This window comes from Erpetoichthys calabaricus, chromosome 1 (assembly GCF_900747795.2).
Source record: "Erpetoichthys calabaricus chromosome 1, fErpCal1.3, whole genome shotgun sequence".
Classification (NCBI taxonomy): Eukaryota; Metazoa; Chordata; class Cladistia; order Polypteriformes; family Polypteridae; genus Erpetoichthys; species Erpetoichthys calabaricus.
In genome coordinates, this window is record NC_041394.2 from 126,664,021 (window position 1) to 126,684,973 (window position 20,953).

Sequence of the window (20,953 nt, forward strand, 5' to 3'; positions counted from 1 at the left end):
GGATTTTGATATCCCCAACAAAAGTAAAATTTAGGCCTGACACGTCATTAATTACTCATGATACAACTGATGCAAGAGGTGTAGCCTTCTCCTTTAGGGTCTCCAAACACTTTTTGATTAAATATTGCTATATTGCGTAATAATTAGAAAATTCTTAAGTCTTCTGTCAGCAGATGACTTACCTTCAGCACAATGCAGAAACTACAAGAAAGATTGATTCACTTGAGTTTCTACTCATGTTTTGTCTCCAGAAGAGTATAATAAAGCTGATATCTGAGTGACAACTTGACCACCATTTATTGCAATGGCTTCGAATTCCAGCATGGTGTTGTAGCTGCATCCTGGGAAGGGAGGGAAGAAAGGAAACGGATCTTCCTGATATGATCCAGGCCGTGGGAGAATCCACCCCGTCTGTGGATCAAGTAAGCCTTGAGAGATAGCCTCAAGGGCATGTCCTAAGGCCTTAACAGCAGGAACAAGGCATGCTCTGAGGCCAACTTTAACATCAGAACAATAGTATTAATCTGAAGCATTTACCATAATCTTAATAATCCTATTAGCTAATATAATGGACAGAGAAGCTTGTTCACCTACAAATAGGATATAAATAGACTCTCATAAACATGGCATTCCTCTTCAGTCTATACCACTATAACCAGAGATTTTCATGGGTCTGTTGACTCTGTTTAACTTTAATGGTACCATCCATTATATTGTCAGCATTGCTCTCATGACCAAGATACCCCTCATGTCTGTGGTAAGACAGCATATAATGGATCCTGCTGGTTTATTAATTGATGGGACTATGTTAAAGTGGATGGTAACACTTCTACCTGATATCTTTTTCTATCAAACCATAACAGAGTGGCAAATTTAACATGCAGAAAATACACAGATGGGGTTTAAAAATAATATCTCAATAGCTCTTATGTTTTCCCTTGACTGAAACATTGCACCTTTACCAATTGCATCAGACCACTGTACTTTTTCACTTCTAAAGGTGTGCTGCCTGGATACTGTTTTATGAGAAGTTTTTCCACCTCCCCTGTTGTTGGGAAAACCCAGAGCTGCCTAAATACATTGTCACCTTTCCATGGGGGTTTTGGACACTTGTTCAGCTTTTCTGGGGTTCAAATCTTAGCTATGGTAACCAATAGACCTGAGGCACCTAGCAACACTTATTTTGTTTATGGCCATCAGGTTTATATGTGGCTGCCTTCAAACTGGAGTAGAGTGTGCTACTTGGCCTATGTGTTACCTGATGTGACTGTTCATTCAGACCCTGATCCGTCTCCTGTTCAGGTTAAACATGCCACCATCTCAGTTTCTCAGATAACTCCCATCAGTGATGGCCTGCAGTATGGAGCAATTTTTCTGCCTCACATTTTTGGGCCTGCAGCTGTAGCACTCATAAATGAACTGGCTGATGTACTACACTCATGGTTAATTTCACCTCCGAGGCCTTTCAAGACCTTTCAGCTGATGCTTTTGCTACAAGAACTATGACTCTGCAAAATTTTGGAAGCCCAGTGAGGTACTTGCAATGTGATAGGACAGAAATATTGCTTCTACATTCCAAAAACAATCCTCACAATATACCTGATCTGGCCAATAAGATTCTTCATGTGGCTGATCTAATTTTTGCTCCCAATTGACCTGATTAAAAGCAGTTTTTGTTACTTTAATAATTTTTGTCATCATCATTCTATTATGCTACTATATATTTAAGTGTACTATGTGAGTGTTTATGCCACGTGTCACCAAAATCATGTTAAATATTTCTGCTTCCCCTCCTGATATTGGTTATGTTGCCCTGTCACTTGAACCGACTTATGCAATTGTAGACCTACCTAAATCAATTACTTAAAGTAAATGATGATTGATTATTGTTGTTCTTGAAGAACAAAAGGGGGGATTGTGAGAGTTGAGTATTCTAAATAAGTATGATTTTCACAAATTGATTGTATTGAGTGACTTAATTGTTATCTTTTGCCTTTAGCACTCTTAAAAAGCATTTTGATTAAAGCTTCTTGACCTGTGACCCAGTTCATGTCCTTGTACTAAAGTAGCAGCAAGTATTGATAAGTAAGTCAGTACAATATAGTGTAGCAGAATCTTAACTCCTAGGGTCTTGTTTATCAGTAACTAGCAAAGATATGAGATGTGAATATATTTATATTTTTAATTCTGTCAGCTTTCATGTAGTTTGGTGTTATTTGAAAAAATCTAAGGTAATTCCATGGGCCAGGGAGCTGTTAAAAATATTTTCCAATTAAAAGATTTCTAATTAGGTGTGCACATTACAAGAAAAATCACTTTATGAAGGGGTTTTCAGGTATAGATTAGCTCCTTAAAGTGGGCAAAACCTGCACACCTGCACATTGCTTCAAGTTGTACTTACTTTAGTGATTATACTACAATTCACATGCAAAAGGTCAGCCTAAATTATTTTAATTTTGTACAAACATTTTTGACAATATAGGAAAAAGGTACAAATCCAACATTTACTTACACTTGTGATACCTAAGTACCCATAATATTGCATACTGTATATTGCATACTGTATAGTACTTAAAACTTCTACTTGAGATGTCTCCTGATGAGTAATTTTTTACTGCTACTTCAGTCATTTTCTATAAAGGTATCCTCACTTTTATTCAGATAAAGCAGTTGTATACTTTATGCAACACTGTGAAAATTACCTGGCATGTAAGAAGCCTCAAATCCTTTTTTCTGCACTGAATTGTCTGAAAAGAACTTAACAAACAAGTGGTTGCTGGATGAAACCACCGGCTCAGGCTTTTTGCCTCCACAAAAACGGCCAAGGACTTGAGCCTTTGCATCATGTCCATCAAAAAGCTCAACATGATCATAGGTGCACTCATCATGTGGCTCCATATCCAACTCATTGAACACCTGCAAAGACAGAAAGAGCTCACATTCAGATTATACCTTGTATCACTCTGCCTACACAGACATCCTTCAACCTTGTACTGTATTAGTAAATCAGGAAGGTGTATACTGTGATCGGAGACAAGAAAACAATAATGAGGAATTACAGCAATAAGTGGAATATCATTTTATGGCTTTAGAAAGGAAAATAAATGGAAATTGACAGGACAATAGGGATATGGAAACAGTTTTTATTAATTTGGAAGTGTGTTCCAATAATCCAGATAGTAAAACTGATGAAAAGTCACAGTTTATAATAGAATGTTGCAGGTGGCACACAGGGACATCCTGGCAAGAAGTTAGGAAGATACCTTACCCGGACGGGAAGCCTGAGTGGACAGAAAGGCATCCCAGCCGAAATAGGGAAGGATGTCGTGCCCGGACAAAACTGACCAAATGGATGGGTGGAAATCACAATCAATACAGAATATGGTTTCTTATCTGGGTGGGAAGCCCCAGATAAATGGACAGGTATTCCGACCGGAAATATGTGTAGCACCATCCCTGCCCATAATCAAAAAGGGTGTAAAGGAAGAACTGTTTCTAAAGGATGTTTATTCCCCCCAGTCGCTAGATGGCAGTGGCCCTCGATATCAGCGTCCATTCGGGAACCATCAGGATATGCCGGGAGTTGTAGTCTGTCAGTGCAGCCCTGCTGGGGCCCATGGGTACCGCAAGAGGGTGCTGCATGGAGATGTACTCCCTGTTATGTAGGAGTTACGTATGACCAGGAAGTAATTCCAACGGTCGACAATCCTGGCACCAGAAGTACTCCAAAGTCCTCAATAAAAGGGACTGCACTGCCTTGTCTATTCGAGTCGGAACTGGGAGGAAAGAAGGCAACACTCGACTGGAGGAAAGCAGTGTGGTGGTGAGAGAGAGAGAAGAAGAAGGGGAGATAACTTGTGGTTTCTCTGCTTCAACAAGAATTGTAGGGTAATAATGTATTAACAGCTTTTTCGTAGTTTTGTAGAACTATATATCTATGTAAGATATATAATTGTTTTAATTCTTGTGGGAAAGAGAAGCCAATAAATAAAACAAAGAATTAGTCTATTTCTCAGAAAACCAGATGCTACAATTTCAAAAGGGTCTTGTGAAGTACTGAAAAAAATAAAAAATGAAACAGGTTTACAGAAAGCTTATAGATACTATAGTTCAAGAGATTTCTATGCAAGACAACATGTAAAAATATCACCTCAAAGTCTATGTCACACGATAGACTTTTCCAGCGATTTTCATAATTTTAGCAGTTGGGGGCATGCTCCTGTGAAACCAGTCACTTAATGTAACATAACCAGCAACTCACTCAAAGTAGTCCACGGCTCACTCTGATAAAATCAAAGTGGTTTGATTTGGTCTTTAGTCATGGGTGGGCTCTGTGTGTATGAGAGCTGACAACCAATGAATGCTCATTCGGCAGTGCATAGAATGCAGCAAAAAGTAATAAGGAGCCTGGGTGTTTTGGACCTCGCAAACTGAACAGAAGCTCATCTGTCTGATGGTGCATATTTACTGTAAGTATCAAGATAGAAGTGAAAAAGAAGAAAAAAGGGCTGAAATTGCAGCTACTGTATACTCTCCGTAGGTGCTAATCCTTCGTACAGTGCGGGCTCCGTTAGGCAGCACACTATTGGCTGATTGATAAAGGGGCAAGCACAGCTGTGCTGAACGGTCAACACACAATCGGTAAATGTGACATGGACTGTGATTTTCAGTCATTTAAACTGACATGGCCTATCAACAATCACAGCAAACTTTGGACAGCCAATATGAAATACCTCATGTAATGTGATATCAGCTTTAGCTAAAATCTGTTCCAGCGTAATGGCCAGAAGACGGTCTCTGTTTAAGCACTTCCTTCTCTTTATCTTTCTTTCTTTACAAAATAAACAAAGAAACAAATAAATAAATACACATCACATTGCCAGATGTTTTGGTCATGAAATGCATGAACAAAGAACTGAATAGGTTACATCAATCGTCACCACCTTATCCATGAAGCAAACAGGACCCAAGACTCATTAAAGTCAAAGTATTGTTTCATTTTGCTCCTGGGACTTAACGGAACCCATATATCAGAGATAAACCAGCCACTGGGAATACTGGGACAATAGTCAGTGGGCTGTTCTCCTTGCAAAAAAATTAGGGATTTCTTAGTGAGGAACTGTAGCAGAGTAAGAGTGTAGAAATAACTCGGCATCCTATGATGACACAGACACCAAAGGAATTAATCAGAACACTCAAACTAATAAAAATTTTAAATACTTTATTAAGCCACAACCACAAGCCACAATAGTTAATACATGGTGTTAAACATCATAAGGCTAGAATATGTCTCTTTGATTTTATGTCCTCTAATGTAATGTCACAAATGATCTACACTGTTTCATGCTTTATTTAACAAGGATATTAAATTTCATGCAGAGTGACTTAAATAGGAACTAGCTTGCACTGAACAGAAGTTTAGTTAGGAGTAAAACCTAACTTTGTCCATGTGCTGAAACCTCATACATTCTTAATTTTTTGTCAATATTCAGCCTAGCAAATGATCTGGAGAGCAAAATTGTATATTTGGTTAGAGGTGGAAGGACAAAGCACCTACACAAGTATCAGAATTCAGAGTCAGAGAATGTCTGAGGGTCACTAAGCACAGCCTGTGATTTGATGCCACCTAGTATAATAGTTTACTGACAGACCAATAGTGAATATCATGTGTGCATGCACAGAAGAGAATGATGCTTTATTTTTGGCAAACAGTGGGGGGCTAGTCTTGACAACATCCAGGGTCAACTTTTGATCCCAGTCCATTCCTGTCGAGTCCTGTACCTGCCAAGTAATTAAGCAGTGATATTTCGATCACTGGTAGGAGTTTCAGAAATGTAAGATTATACACTTTTTAACCTAAAGGTACTTAGAACAGATTGTTGCAATAATGGCCATATGCAAAGAGAAAAAATAACTGATCTAAAAGTAGACCATGTAGACACTGGAGGTTGTCTCACATTGCATTTTGCCATTGTAAAAGCTAGAGTTGTTAAATGCCCAAAGTGTAAAATGCTTAACAACTGGTATTAAAAGAGACAGTGTAAGGAGAAGAGCAGGGAATGTAAAAGCAGTCAGGAGCAGAATCACAGTACCCATTTAGGTCCTATGTTGTGCTTTTAAAATTTCAAGCAGTTTAAAATTGCTTTTATTTTCATGCAGATATAATTTATGATGTTACACAAGTAGTATCCTAATATAAATGTAATTTTCCTCAAAATACAGTGCATGGGACTGAAACAGAGAACATCATTGAATATTAGATATTACATGTTGAAATAATGTGGAAAAAGCATTGAGATTTAAGTGAAATTAACACATACATTAATCAAATTTAATAAAACTTGAGGTTATTAGTGGAGAATGCTAAGCTGCCTTTGAACTCTAATCCATGATCTCATACTTTCAGTTGGAAAATTTCTTCAGTAAAGTTACTAAATTGTTGTTTCCCAATTTACACCTGTTCCTTGTGTGACTCTCCCTTTTATCTTGTCTCATCCAATAATATTCTCAGTTATGTTCCGAAAAGTGGAAACTCATAGACGCCCTTTGAATATTTCCGTTTTTATTGAATAAATCTGCCTGCCATCTCATCCAGTTTATTTTATGCTTGCTACACCTTAAATGGAAAATAGGTAGCTATGAAATATGGATAGGAAGTGATGACAGATTATTGTTAAGTTACACTTGCAGATTTTAATTAATAAAGATGCTCTGTTTAAAAAAAAAAAAAAATGCTTTGCCATACGTACAATTTTAATGCGATGTCCTGGTGTGCTGGTAAGAATCCATGTGCAATCTTTCTTGCTTGGATACTTGTCAGGCCAGTTGGGGCTGGTAATTGTGCCATAAATACTGTTCACTGTGTGATCACAACCCGCTGGATAAAGGGAGAAAAAAAAAGATTTCTCATACACCCACGCAAATAATGTCTTTGAGCAAAACAAATCTTTCTCAAAGCTTTTCTAACATAAGCCAGATGGTATTCCCATCTGCTTATGTGATTCACAATTATGCCACTGAAAACATCAGGCGGGAGCACTTTTAAAACCTCACTTGAGGATGCATCAGACTAGAAAGTTAGTTAAAGAAAAGAACTATCATCTAATGCAAAGAAAATATAAAAGTCATGCATACTTATGGGTAACAAAATAGTGGGACACCTTTTGAAGTAAATGCAATATATTCTTGCTAATGATGACATGGATTTAATTAATTTCCTCTACAGTATTTTTTACACTAGAACTCCAACCTAACTTTAAACCCAGTGCTGATCTGGGTTAGAAAGAATTGATACAAACACAGTAGCTGATATATAATGTAGTCAATTAGCAGATCATATCCAGTTATTTTGATTATTCTGTAGTTCAGTACTGCATCTAAAAAGAATGCTCAGTTAATATAATTTATACAATATTACATCACTAACAGAGTTTGGAGACTCTTACAAGAAAGCACCACTTCATTTTTTATTTTAGACTAGAGCAGATTGCATTTTAAGATTAACAATGCATATTTTAATAAATACTGTTTGACTCTAACCCAGTTGGCAATACCAGACGACTGAACTTGGTCAGATTTAATGATCATCCCCCACAGAACATGTGTGAAGATTTTAAGATATAAAGTTTTCATGTGTTAAATGAATGAGAAAACAAAATGCCAAATGTCAAAAGATGTCATACTTAATTTCACATTACTTTTAATTTGAGTTCTTAGGATCAAAAATAGCATTTTAAATGTTGTAAGGACAGTCTTGTTCAAAAAACTACAGTATTTGGGCTAGCTATGGCTTCTAAACTGAAAGAATGTAATGACTGTAAGCAAGAGCAGTGCATATGTATGGCAATACCCCAAGTGTTAATGTTTCTATTTTCTTAGAACTGTGATAATAATATCAAGAAAGTTGATCAACATCACCATAAAATCTATTGTAAGTCTGTTGTACAGACTTTCAAGTCTATTGTGCTTGATTGGTGGATGCAGACTGAGTTGAAGTGATAATGCTAGTGTGATTTTATTTAAATAAGTCTGGAAATTCTTCAGTCTACAAGAAGGAACAGACAAATCTGGAGGTCATCATCAGAATGCCCTGGACATCACATGATGTCTTCATCTATAATGGTAGCATGGTCTATGTTAAAATATGCAATAAAAAAAATCTACGTTTATTTCACTTAAAAACATACTCTGTAAATAAACAGCTGTGATTCACTGACATTGAATTAATTAAAAATAAATCAAACACTTTTGTGTAATTTGTTAAGTTCTTTCTAAATTGGACCATCCTGGAAACTATTCACTATAACCTGCTTGTAAGGAGGAGATTTGAAGCTCAAAACATTTTTAAGTGAAGAGATGCATGAATAAAGTACCTTCTTTACAGTCATGCTTGTTGTCATGAAGGACAAAACCACTGCGGCACTGACATGTGTAGCTACCAAAAGTGTTGACGCATTCATGCTGACAGCCACCATTGTTCTTTGAGCACTCATCTTTATCTGAAAAATGAAGTAAAGAAAATGGATCAATAAACTATTTTTGTGACTATAGCAATTTTAGCTTATTCTGTCTGGAACAATATTTTTCACAAGAAGGATGACATTAAAATATAATCAAAGATAAAATGTTGAATATGTTAAGTGTTTTTTTTGTTTAACAAAAGGACCAACATTTATCTAACTTTATGATAGTGTGTGCAAAATTGACCTATTAGTTGACATAACTGATATTTAAAATTTTTGTCATACTCGAGCTAGAGTCATGAACTGCTTTATAAAAGCCCCTATTACTCCTGTTCCATAGACAACCATTATGTGCTGCCTCACTAACTACAGTACTCTCATTTTGACATCTGTCATAATGTAAGTATTAGAACAGCTCATATGTAACTGCCTGTCTAACGTGCTTAGATTCATTTGGTCATTTGAGTGCTGTTGAGGAATCATAAATAAAAGAATCAATATGAGAATGTTTCTACAGATGTTTTATAACACTTCATCAAATTCCACATAACTGACTTTGACAATAAAGTAAAGAAATACTATAAAAAACCCATTCCCAAAAAATGAAGATAGCAAATATACAAAAAGATGCTGACCTGAGAAGAAATGAGCCTTGAAGCCCTTCTTTGAGACAGTGTTATCTGATTTAAACTCGATGCGCATATTGTTATACTGTGATGTGATCACTTCAGGTTTCTCTGCACCACAGAACTTGCCGTGCAACTTAGAGTCAGCTGACAATCCACTGCGCACTTCTACATAGTCATACTTACACACCTGCAAGGAAGATGGAGCAATGTAACTAGTTCATATTGTAGACACATATGATCATTCACCATGTGACATATTACAGCCCAGAACAGTAGCACTAAAGCCATTATTATCTCTTATTACATTCTATTTTAAAGTTTCTAGGTGAACACACTGTTTTTAACAGCAGGTCTTATTATTCTTGAAACTGTCAAAGATATAGACATGCCCTACAGGGAGCAAAGCTCTGCAGGGCAATACTATCAATTTGAAAAGCATAAAGCAGTTTAGAAAGATAGTAAATGCTCTAGTTTATTTTTTTTTCATACACAATAGACCCAACTAATTATCTTATCTTTGATTCTAAAATTATGTATAAAAAAAAATTAACAAATATTTCTGTGAAATACTTTGACCCATTCTCCAATTACAACAACTAAAGGAATGGATAATATATGTTTTTGATAAATCCTAAGAAAACAGCTAAACAGAAACTGAAACATATAAAAACACTGAATATAAAATGTAAACATCTCTACCACGCATGTACACACTTACCTACCTTACACTGGATATTTATATCACTTGGGCATTCAGTTGGGTGTCCAGAGTTAAATGTGTACAGAGGGATTTTACTGGTGTAAGAAGATGACAGTCAATAGTGAGGTTATTTAAAAGTAAACAATGCAAAATGGGTGGTTGGAAGACTCAAGTACACGGTCTGTTGTAATGTAGACTACGCAGAAATAATTTTAAAAAGGGGTAGGCAAAATTATAGGTATGATACTCCTGAGAAAAATAGCCCAGAAATGTACACAAAGAAAGTAATACAAAAAGACACATAGCTTTGGAAGTCTAACAGCAGCACCCCTGACTCAATTTAGTTCATAAGAAATTAGTTGTTTGCTTAAATATGCTCACTAGTGTCAAAATGGGCCTCAACTGATAGCAGTATAATTGATGTTTCCAAGCAACAACATAAGCATGTGGTAGCATGGAAAAAAGACAATATTGTGTCCTCAAGATATAACCATCAAGGGAACAAACCTGTTAATCAAAACTAACTGATGGAAATCGATGAGCCAAAAACATGAAAGGATAAAATTTAATTCAGTAGCAGTAATGCCCCTAATAAAATCATCCAACCATCTAACTCCACAGTCTTTTCCTGACTCTGCTTTAACTATTAAAGTTGTAGGGAGCCACAGTCTAAGCAAATCTAGGAACTAACCCTCATAGAAGACATCACAAAACACAATGATGCACACAGCCACATTCATTCATGCAGGGCCAGTTTAGAGACATCAGACAAGCCACCATGCAAAGTTTACAGATGTGGGAAAACGCAGGGTGGTTGGGAAAACACAGCAACACATGTGCAAAATCCAAAAAGGGCAGTTGGTAGATGCAATATGAAAAGTAGATTCCAGTAGCTTTGAAAAACCACAGCTAATCACAAAAACCATCTCACAGTAAATCCAAATTCTTTAATAAATATACAAAGAAAAGTACCTACAGAAAAACCCTCATCCTGGCATTAGACCATTTCTTCTAAAAAATACCAGTTTAATTGTTACGTAAAAGTTTAACCTCAGGTAAAATGTCTACATTTTGAAGCATAGGAAAAGGTAATTATTTTGATTTTGTTGAAGTCAAGTATAAGCTGAATTTCCAGAGCACTTTCAGTTATATTCTGGAACACCACAACTTTGGCATAAACAAACACTTTGAAAATACAGTAACTTGGTTTCAATTTGTCCTTCCAGACCAAAACAATTTATTTGATCCTTAGCCTTAATTATTCTATTTATAATTATAGGTTAAGTATCCCTAATCTGAAATTCCAACATCCAGTATCACAAAGTTGAGATTCATAAAACAGTAATCCCTCCTCTATCGCGGGGGTTGCGTTCCAGACCCCCCGCGAAAGGTGAAAATCCGCGAAGTAGAAACCATATGTTTATATGGTTATTTTTATATTGTCATGCTTGGGTCACAGATTTGCACAGAAACACAGGAGGTTGTAGAAAAACAGGAACTTTATTCAAACACTGCAAACAAACATTTGTCTCTTTTTCAAAAGTTTAAACTCTGCTCCATAACAAGACAGAGATGACAGTTCCGTCTCACAATTAAAAGAATGCAAACATATCTTCCTCTTCAAAGGAGTGCGCGTCAGGAGCAGATAACGTCAGAGAGATAGAGAGAAAAAAGCAAACAATCAGAAATCAATAGGGGCTGTTTGGCTTTTAAGTATGCGAAGCACCGCCGGACAACGCAGCTGCTAGGAAGGGAGCAATGTAAAGGTAGCCTTTCAGCATTTTTTTAGAGGAGCATCCGTATCGTCTAGTGGTGCGAACAGCCCCCCCTGCTCACAACCCCTCCGTCAGGAGCACAGAATGTCAGAGAGAGTGAGAGAGACAGAGAAAAACAAACAATTAAAAATCAATACGTGCTGTTTGAGCTTTTAAGTATGCGAAGCACCATGCAGGAAGCATATCGCTTGACAAAACAGCCACATTTAAGCCCAGCAAGGAAGAGAGCAATGTGAAGGTAATCTTTCAGTGTTTTTTGAGGAGTGGCCGTATCTTCTAGGGGTGCGAACAGCCCCTGTAGTCACAATATATTTGAGGAGTTTTATTTAATACATAATACGCGCTCTGATTGGGTAGCTTCTCAGCCATCTGCCAATAGCGTCCCTTGTATGAAATCAACTGGGCAAACCGACTGAGGAAGCATGTACCAGAAATTAAAAGACCCATTGTCCGCAGAAATCTGTGAACCAGCAAAAAATCCGCGATATATATTTAAATATGCTTACATATAAAATCCGCGATAGAGTGAAGCCGCGAAAGTCGAAGCGCGATATAGCGAGGGATTACTGTAGTAACTGGTAAGGGTCCTATACAGTTTATGATGTGTCTTGCAATGGAGAGCTGTGTGTAGCTTAAGCAAACATTGCTTCGTCGGCAATTCTGCAAGGTGGAACTACAATCACCACCCACCCAAACCCCCATCCGTTATAACAGATGTCAAAAAATCTGAATCCAAAAGACACAAAAAAGCCAAAACTAGGGTGCAAGAAAAAAGAAAAGTTTAACAACCACTGCTTTAGAGAAATTGTTTGCACCCTACCACATTGCGAAAACTGTTTAGAAACAGTTTGAGGAACGTGACAAAGATTTCAAGATGTTGACTTGGCCTCCAAATTCCCCAGATCTCAATCTGACTGACCATCTGTTGAATGTGCTGGAAAAACAAGCCTAATCCCACTTGGACAGAGGCAGTGGCGCTGTAAGAATTATGTTTCTGGACTTCTCTAGCGCCTTCAACACCATCCAACCTCTGCTCCTTAGGGTCAAGCTGACGGAGATGGGAGTAGATTCATACCTGGTAGCACGGATCGTGGACTATCTTAAAGACAGACCTCAGTATGTGCGTCTTGGGAACTGCAGGTCTGACATTGTGGTCAGCAACACAGGAGCGCCGCAGGGGACTGTACTTTCTCCGGTCCTGTTCAGCCTATATACATCGGAACTACCAATACAACTCGGAGTCCTGCCACATGCAAAAGTTCTCTGACGACACTGCTATTGTGGGCTGCATCAGGAGTGGGCAGGAGGAAGAGTACAGGAACCTAATCAAGGACTTTGTTAAATGGTGCAACTCAAACCACCTACAATTGAACACCAGCAAAACCAAGGAGCTGGTGGTGGATTTTAGGAGGCCCAGGCCCCTCATGGACCCCGTGATCATCAGAGGTGACTGTGTGCAGAGCGTGCAGACCTATAAATACTTGGGAGTGCAGCTGGATGATAAATTGGACTGGACTGCCAATACTGATGCTCTATGTAAGAAAGGACAGAGCCGACTATACTTCTTTAGAAGGCTGGCGTTCTTCAACATGTGCAATAAGATGCTGCAGATGTTCTACCAGACGGTTGTGGTGAGTGCCCTCTTCTACGCGGTGGTGTGCTGGGGAGGCAGCATTAAGAAGAGAGACGCCTCACGCCTGGACAAACTGATGAGGAAGGCAGGCTCTATTGTAGGCATGGAGCTGGACAGTTTGACATCTGTGGCAGAGCAACAGGCACTGAGCAGGCTCCTGTTAATTATGGAGAATCCACTGCATCCACTAAACAGTATCATCTCCAGACAGAGGAGCAGCTTCAGCGACCGACTACTGTCACTTTCCTGCGCCACTGACAGACTGAGGAGATCGTTCCTCGCCCACACTATGCGACTCTTCAATTCCATCCGGGGGAGTAAACGTTAACATTATACAAAGTTATTGTCTGTCTGTATACCTGCATTGTTATCACTGTTTAATTTAATATTTTCTTTATCAGTATGCTGCTGCTGGAGTATGTAAATTTCCCTTTGGGATTAAGAAAGAAAGAAAGAAAGAAAGAAAGAAAGAAAGAAAGAAAGAATCTATCTATCTATCTATCTATCTATCTATCTATCTATCTATCTATCTATCTATCTATCTATCTATCTATCTATCTATCTATCTATCTATCTATCTATCTATCTACAGTGGTGTGAAAAACTATTTGCCCCCTTCCTGATTTCTTATTCTTTTGCATGTTTGTCACACAAAATGTTTCTGATCATCAAACACATTTAACCATTAGTCAAATATAACACAAGTAAACACAAAATGCAGTTTGTAAATGGTGGTTTTTATTATTTAGGGAGAAAAAAAAATCCAAACCTACATGGCCCTGTGTGAAAAAGTAATTGCCCCCTGAACCTAATAACTGGTTGGGCCACCCTTAGCAGCAATAACTGCAATCAAGCGTTTGCGATAACTTGCAATGAGTCTTTTACAGAGCTCTGGAGGAATTTTGGCCCACTCATCTTTGCAAAATTGTTGTAATTCAGCTTTATTTGAGGGTTTTCTAGCATGAACCGCCTTTTTAAGGTCATGCCATAGCATCTCAATTGGATTCAGGTCAGGACTTTGACTAGGCCACTCCAAAGTCTTCATTTTGTTTTTCTTCAGCCATTCAGAGGTGGATTTGCTGGTGTGTTTTGGGTCATTGTCCTGTTGCAGCACCCAAGATCGCTTCAGCTTGAGTTGACGAACAGATGGCCGGACATTCTCCTTCAGGATTTTTTGGTAGACAGTAGAATTCATGGTTCCATCTATCACAGCAAGCCTTCCAGGTCCTGAAGCAGCAAAACAACCCCAGACCATCACACTACCACCACCATATTTTACTGTTGGTATGATGTTCTTTTTCTGAAATGCTGTGTTCCTTTTATGCCAGATGTAACGGGACATTTGCCTTCCAAAAAGTTCCACTTTTGACTCATCAGTCCACAAGGTATTTTCCCAAAAGTCTTGGCAATCATTGAGATGTTTCTTAGCAAAATTCAGACGAGCCCTAATGTTCTTTTTGCTTAACAGTGGTTTGCGTCTTGGAAATCTGCCATGCAGGCCGTTTTTGCCCAGTCTCTTTCTTATGGTGGAGTCGTGAACACTGACCTTAATTGAGGCAAGTGAGGCCTGCAGTTCTTTAGACGTTGTCCTGGGGTCTTTTGTGACCTCTCGGATGAGTCGTCTCTGCGCTCTTGGGGTAATTTTGGTCGGCCGGCCACTCCTGGGAAGGTTCACCACTGTTCCATGTTTTTGCCATTTGTGGATAATGGCTCTCACTGTGGTTCGCTGGAGTCCCAAAGCTTTAGAAATGGCTTTAAAACCTTTACCAGACTGATAGATCTCAATTACTTCTGTTCTCATTTGTTCCTGAATTTCTTTGGATCTTGGCATGAGGTGCTTTTGGTCTACTTCTCTGTGTCAGGCAGCTCCTATTTAGGTGATTTCTTGATTGAAACAGGTGTGGCAGTAATCAGGCCTGGGGGTGGCTACGGAAATTGAACTTAGGTGTGATACACCACAGTTAGGTTATTTTTTAACAAGGGGGCAATTACTTTTTCACACAGGGCCATGTAGGTTTGGATTTTTTTTCTCCCTAAATAATAAACACCATCATTTAAAAACTGTATTTTGTGTTTACTTGTGTTATATTTGACTAATGGTTACATGTGTTTGATGATCAGAAACATTTTGTGTGACAAACATGCAAAAGAATAAGAAATCAGGAAGGGGGCAAATAGTTTTTCACACCACTGTATCTAATCCATGAAGGCCCTGCTTCGCAACTTACTGGACTTAAAGGACCCGAAGCTAATGTCTTCATGCCAAGATACCACAGGGCACCATGAGAGGTCTTGTGGAGTCCATGCCTCGATGGGTCAGAGCTGTTTTGGAGGTATGAGAAAGACCTACACTATATTAGGCAGATGGTTTTAATCTTGTGGTTGATTGCTATATTTATCACAAATGGACAACATAGGAAAAGATCTTTTCTATAGATGGTATCAAACAATCCAAAAGAACAGCATGCTCAAATGTAATGTCCTGCCCACAGAAAATACTTAAGTGGTGTGTTATGCCAGACAAGAAAACCCAAAGAGGCTAACGTGGATTATAGCATGGATTTTAACCACAAGCTTTTTAGTCTTCTGCTGACTTCTTAAAATAGTCTGCCGAGAGAAAGAAAGAGCAACTGCAAAGATGTAATTAGCAACAGACCAATAGCTGTGGGTGTCAAGAGTCCTTTCTTCAATTCAAATGCACAGTATTATGTTGCTGCACATTTACTGTTTATAATAATAATAATAATACATTTTATTTATTCATAGGCGCCTTTCTCAACACTCAAGGACACCAAACAATAGATAAAACACACATTATAAACAAAACTAAAATACAAAATTAAATTCAGACAGAGCAATTGTAATCAAAGAGAAAAAGCAGTCTTAAACAAATGAGTTTTAAGTTTAGATTTGAAAAGTGAAAATGATTCAATATTTCTAAGCTCAGATGGTAGTGAGTTCCAGAGCTAGGGAGCAGAGCAACTGAATGCTCTGCTCCCCATAGTGGTAAGACGGACGAAGGGGACAGTCAAGTGGATGGAGGAAGAGGATCTAAGGGTGCAGGAGGGAATGGCAACATGGAGGAAGTCGGACAAATATGGAGGGGCAAGGTTGTGGATAGCCTTAAAAGTTAACAATAGAATTTTGAATTGAATGCGGAACTTAACTGGAAGCCAATGAAGCTGCTGCAAGACTGGAGTGATATGGTGAATAGAGGGAGTTCTAGTAATGATGCAGGCAGCTGAATTCTGAATCAGTTGAAGCTTATAAAGAGATTTGCGAGAAAGGCCAAAGAAAAGGGAATTGCAATAATCCAGACAAGAAGTGACAAGGCTATGAAAAAGGACAGCAGTGGTGTGGTGAGTGAGGGAGGGGCAAATACGATTAATATTGCGCAAGTGGAAATATGCAGACCGGGAGATGTTATTGATGTGGGACTGAAAGGATACAGTACTGTCAAGGATGACACCCAGACTCTTAACCTGTGGGGAAGGGGAGACAGAGGAATTATCAATAACAAAGGAAAAATGATCAGTTTTGGATAATGTTGATTTTGTACCAATGAGGAGAACCTCAGTTTTGTCACTATTTAATTTAAGAACATTTGAAGAAAACCAGGATTTGATTTCTGCTATGCAATCAATAAGTGAGGAGGGTGGAAAGGAAGCAGTAGGTTTGCTAGTGAGATGGAGCTGGGTGTCATCAGCATAACAGTGGAAGCTAATATATACTGTATATTATATTTACAGAAGATATTACCAAGGGGAAGGAGGTAAATAATGAAAAGGAAGGGTCCCAGGACAGAGCCCTGGGGCACACCTGAAGTAACAGCGGTGGGTGGGGATGTGAAAGTTTTAAGCTGAAAAAACTGAGTGCGGCCTGAGAGGTAGGATCTGAAACAATCTAGTGGAGTGTGGGTAATGCAAATCGAAGATAATCTATTGAGAAGAGTAGTGTGACAAATAGTGTCAAAGGCTGCACTCAGATCAAGGAGGATGAGAATAGAAATTAAACCACGATCGGCTGCCATAGGGAGGTCATTAGTAATTTTTATAAGTGCCGTTTCTGTACTGTGGAGGGGACAAAAACCAGACTGGAACCATGCATACAGATTATTTTGAGATAAATGAGAATGAAGTTGAATAGACATTATTTTTTCAAGAATTTTGGAAATGAAGGGTAGATTAGAAATAGGATGAAAATTGCTGAAATTAGTCAGATCGGCACCAGGTTTTTTCAGTATTGGGGTTATTGCAGCAGTTTTAAAAGATGAAGGAACAGTACCAGTAGTGAGAGAAGAGTGGATTATAGCAGAGATAAGGGGACCAGAGAGGGGAGGCAGGCTTTGACCAGAACTATAGGGAGGGGGTCCAGTTGACAGGTGGATGGCTTAGACTTACAGACAAGATCTGAGATTTCTGAGAAAGTAGGGAGCTGAAAAGAGGAAAATGAGTGAGTTGGTGGGTGAAATTCAAATGAAATACTGGCGGAATCTATACCGAGAGACTGGTGTATCCTCTGGATTTTTTCATTAAAAAAGGACATAAGGGAATTGTAAAAATCAGTTGAGTAAAGGTGATAAGGTAAAGAATCCAGGGGTTGTGTGATATTATTAAGCAGTGAAAACAATGACTTGGTGTTGCCTTCATTGGAATAAATAATGTGAGTATAATAGTTAGATTTAGTTTGGGCAATACAGTCCTTGTAATAAAGTATATGATTTTTGTACATCTCTTTGTGAACAAAGAGTCCAGTTTTTTTATACTGTACAACCGTTCAAGTTGCTGGCCTTTGGCCTTCAAAAGCCGAATTTCATTTGTGAACCAGGGAGCAGAAAAGGAGAAAGAAACATATCTAGTTTTTAATGGAGCGACAGAGTTAAGAATACCATTAAGTCCAGTGTTACAGTGTGAGACCAGTTCTTCAGGAGTGGATAAATTATGAATATCCATAAGGGAATCAATACTAGAGGAATATTCTTAATATTATGGATATTATGAGATGGGAAAGCTTAGTATTGGAAAGTGCAAGTTTAACATTGAATGAAATAAGAAAATGATCAGTTATGGGGAGTTCATCTGCAGTACAATCAAGCAGGGTAACTCCAGAACAGCAAATCAAGTCCAAGATATGTCCTTTAGAGTGGGTGGGATGCTGCTGGAATCCAAAACTCTCAAGGCAGGATATAAAGTCTCTAGTAATAGGGACATTGATATTATCCATAGGTATATTGAAATCCCCCAGAAGTATTATGTTTGATGAAACTGTAGATAAGTGTGTAAGAAAAACAACAAAGTCATTCAGAAAGTCATTATTTGATTTAGAAAGAACTGAAGGCAGGAACAGACACTTCTCACGATACATTAATGCGAGACCTCCTCCTCCAGATGTGAACAAACCCTGGGGGAGTGGATTTGTTAAGTTGGGAAAAGTGATGAGGTTGTTGCCATGTCTCGGTTAGACAGAAAAAGTCAAACTTACGATCAGTGAGGAGATCGTGGATGAAATGCCCAGTGCTCGTAAGTGAGCGGATGTTCAACAGACCAAAGTTGACAATGGCGTTATCGCATTTAGTAATGGTGTTAGCTGGCTGGGCTAGGCTGGCTAACACACTGTGGTCAGCGACTCTGCCTAAGTTACGTGGGGGATGTCAAGAACTGGACCAGATGGAGTTTATTATTTTTGAAGTGTCAGCCTGGAGACTCCGGCAGGACGCACAGTGGATGTATTTCCGACGGGGGAGGAATACGATGTCCAGGTGGAGATACAGCCCAGTCAGTTTATTTTCTCTGCTGAGTTTTCTGGAAAGTATTAATAATATTTTAGCCAAATATGCACACATTTTGAACATTTTAAGGAAGGAAATGAATAATAGACATGTGGATTATGCATCAGGTGAGATAATTTTTTTCCATTTTTCCAAAGACTTTTACATATCATTTTCTGTTGGATAGTATGATTCACCATTACATCATAAACGTCTTTCTCTCATTCTGCATGAAAACATGAGATTAAACAGTTTCCTCTGCCACCACTACAAACTACATGGGGTAAGTAACACATAATAAATATTATTTTTGGGTGGACTCACCAGACTTTATAATGAGGGATTGTAAAAAGTGACATGTTGACCACTTAAAAGCAGAAGATTTTTCTTCTGTTCTCTTGTCAATGGTTGTAGTTAAGTTTTTCCTGGGATTTCAAACCTGACACTGTGGGTCATTTGTCTTAAAACTGACAGTTGAATAAACTAAGATAAAGTGAATAAAGTGAAATTGGTGTTGTTCACCAAGCTGGGAAATAAAGTGAAGGCTTGGAAAAGGCCAGTACGTGTATATGAAAAACTCCCACTTATTACTGGGTAATCCACTTGTCATCCAATGACATAATGCACTTGCAGGTCAAAAGCCATATATTGCTATTCTGAAGGTAGCAAGTGTCACTAGTTGTTTACTTTAGACGCTGATTAAAGAAAAATCTTGATTTATCTGTTTCTTTCACTTTTTAATATGCACACTTAACCTCTATGAAACAACCTTATTGCTTATTACTTACTCATTATTATTTGGCTAATGCCTTTATCCAAGGAGTCTTACAACATTTGAGCGATACATTTGGATACTTTACTTTTGTTTTACCAATTGGGAGCACTGGCAGGTGAAGTAATACAGTGTCAGTAGTGGAATTTGAACCCATAACCTTAGATTTCGAAGTATTTAGCCTTAAGCACTACACCACCAAGACATGAAACATACTAATTTTCCAAGATCTGAGGAAATCACATTATGTTTCATGGTGATTATGGGTTGGAGTAAATACCAGAGATTTGGCTGTGATTGTGGGTGGGAATCTGAGCTGACTGGCCCTTCTGGGTTTAGATTTCTGAATTCACTGATCACTACAGCACAATATATCAGTTTTTCTTTTTCCTGTTGTCTCACACTCCCTTCCATCTATCACCTTTTTTGCACCGACTATGGCTAATCTTAAAATAATTTCATAGAACTTCAAGGCTTTGAACTTGGGTCAGTAGCATGTTGGACCTTGTCCATCGTCACCATACTGACATGGTTTTTAGATCCAGGAATTGCATTTTTTGGGTGCAGATGTGTGCTTCCGTAATAAGAAATCTAATAACACAAGGGGGCTCCGCCCCCTGCTTGCTTCGCTCGCCTACCCCCGGCGTTTTCAACCCGTGCCCGCTGGGCAGCTACGTGTCCGGATGACGCACGTTTAATGCGGAGCGTTTGCCCGTGTCATTGTGGAGTCCCCCACTGGTAATACAGAGCTTCGTCCGTACTATTACGCGGTGCATTTTGGACTACTGCGGACCCCGTAGTTTTTCTCGTTTCAGTTTGTATCTTTGGTCACTTGAGCTCATGTTTTTCAAGCTTTTGAATTCCGGTCTTTATTATCTGTAACCTGCTGTCCATGTGCGTGGCCCCCTTGTTCAACCTGTTTATGACGTTTTACTTTGCTTTCTACTCTGTCTTTAATTTCTGACCTAGCTTTATTCCGGTTTTGTTTCAATGACACTGGGTCCGTGGTGATTATATGTAAAGGAGGCAGTCTAATTTTACCCTTTTGACAACTACGTGTAAATTCATTATTTGTATTGCCAGTTGTTTCTTCTGGGAAGTTAAGTGAATGACAATGATTGCAAATAACATTCATTAATCCCAATGAATTTTCCTCAATAGTGGACTCATTATTGAAGGCGTTGTCAGCCAACTGGCGTAAGCATTTAGCAGGTG

General features: G+C 38.5%; 1 protein-coding gene across 2 annotated transcripts in view; it reads right to left on the minus strand.

The window, feature by feature from the left end:
* Nucleotides 1-20,953, minus strand: part of bmp1a (bone morphogenetic protein 1a) — a 436,202-nt gene that overhangs the window by 21,339 nt on the left and 393,910 nt on the right. For both annotated transcript variants that reach the window (XM_028806048.2, XM_028806058.2), the window contains exons 15-18: nt 9,098-9,278; nt 8,373-8,498; nt 6,750-6,877; nt 2,703-2,916 (exon numbers count right to left, since the gene is read on the minus strand). In XM_028806048.2, the coding sequence (XP_028661881.1) occupies nt 2,703-2,916; nt 6,750-6,877; nt 8,373-8,498; nt 9,098-9,278 (649 nt within the window). The remainder of the gene's footprint in view (nt 1-2,702; nt 2,917-6,749; nt 6,878-8,372; nt 8,499-9,097; nt 9,279-20,953) is intronic.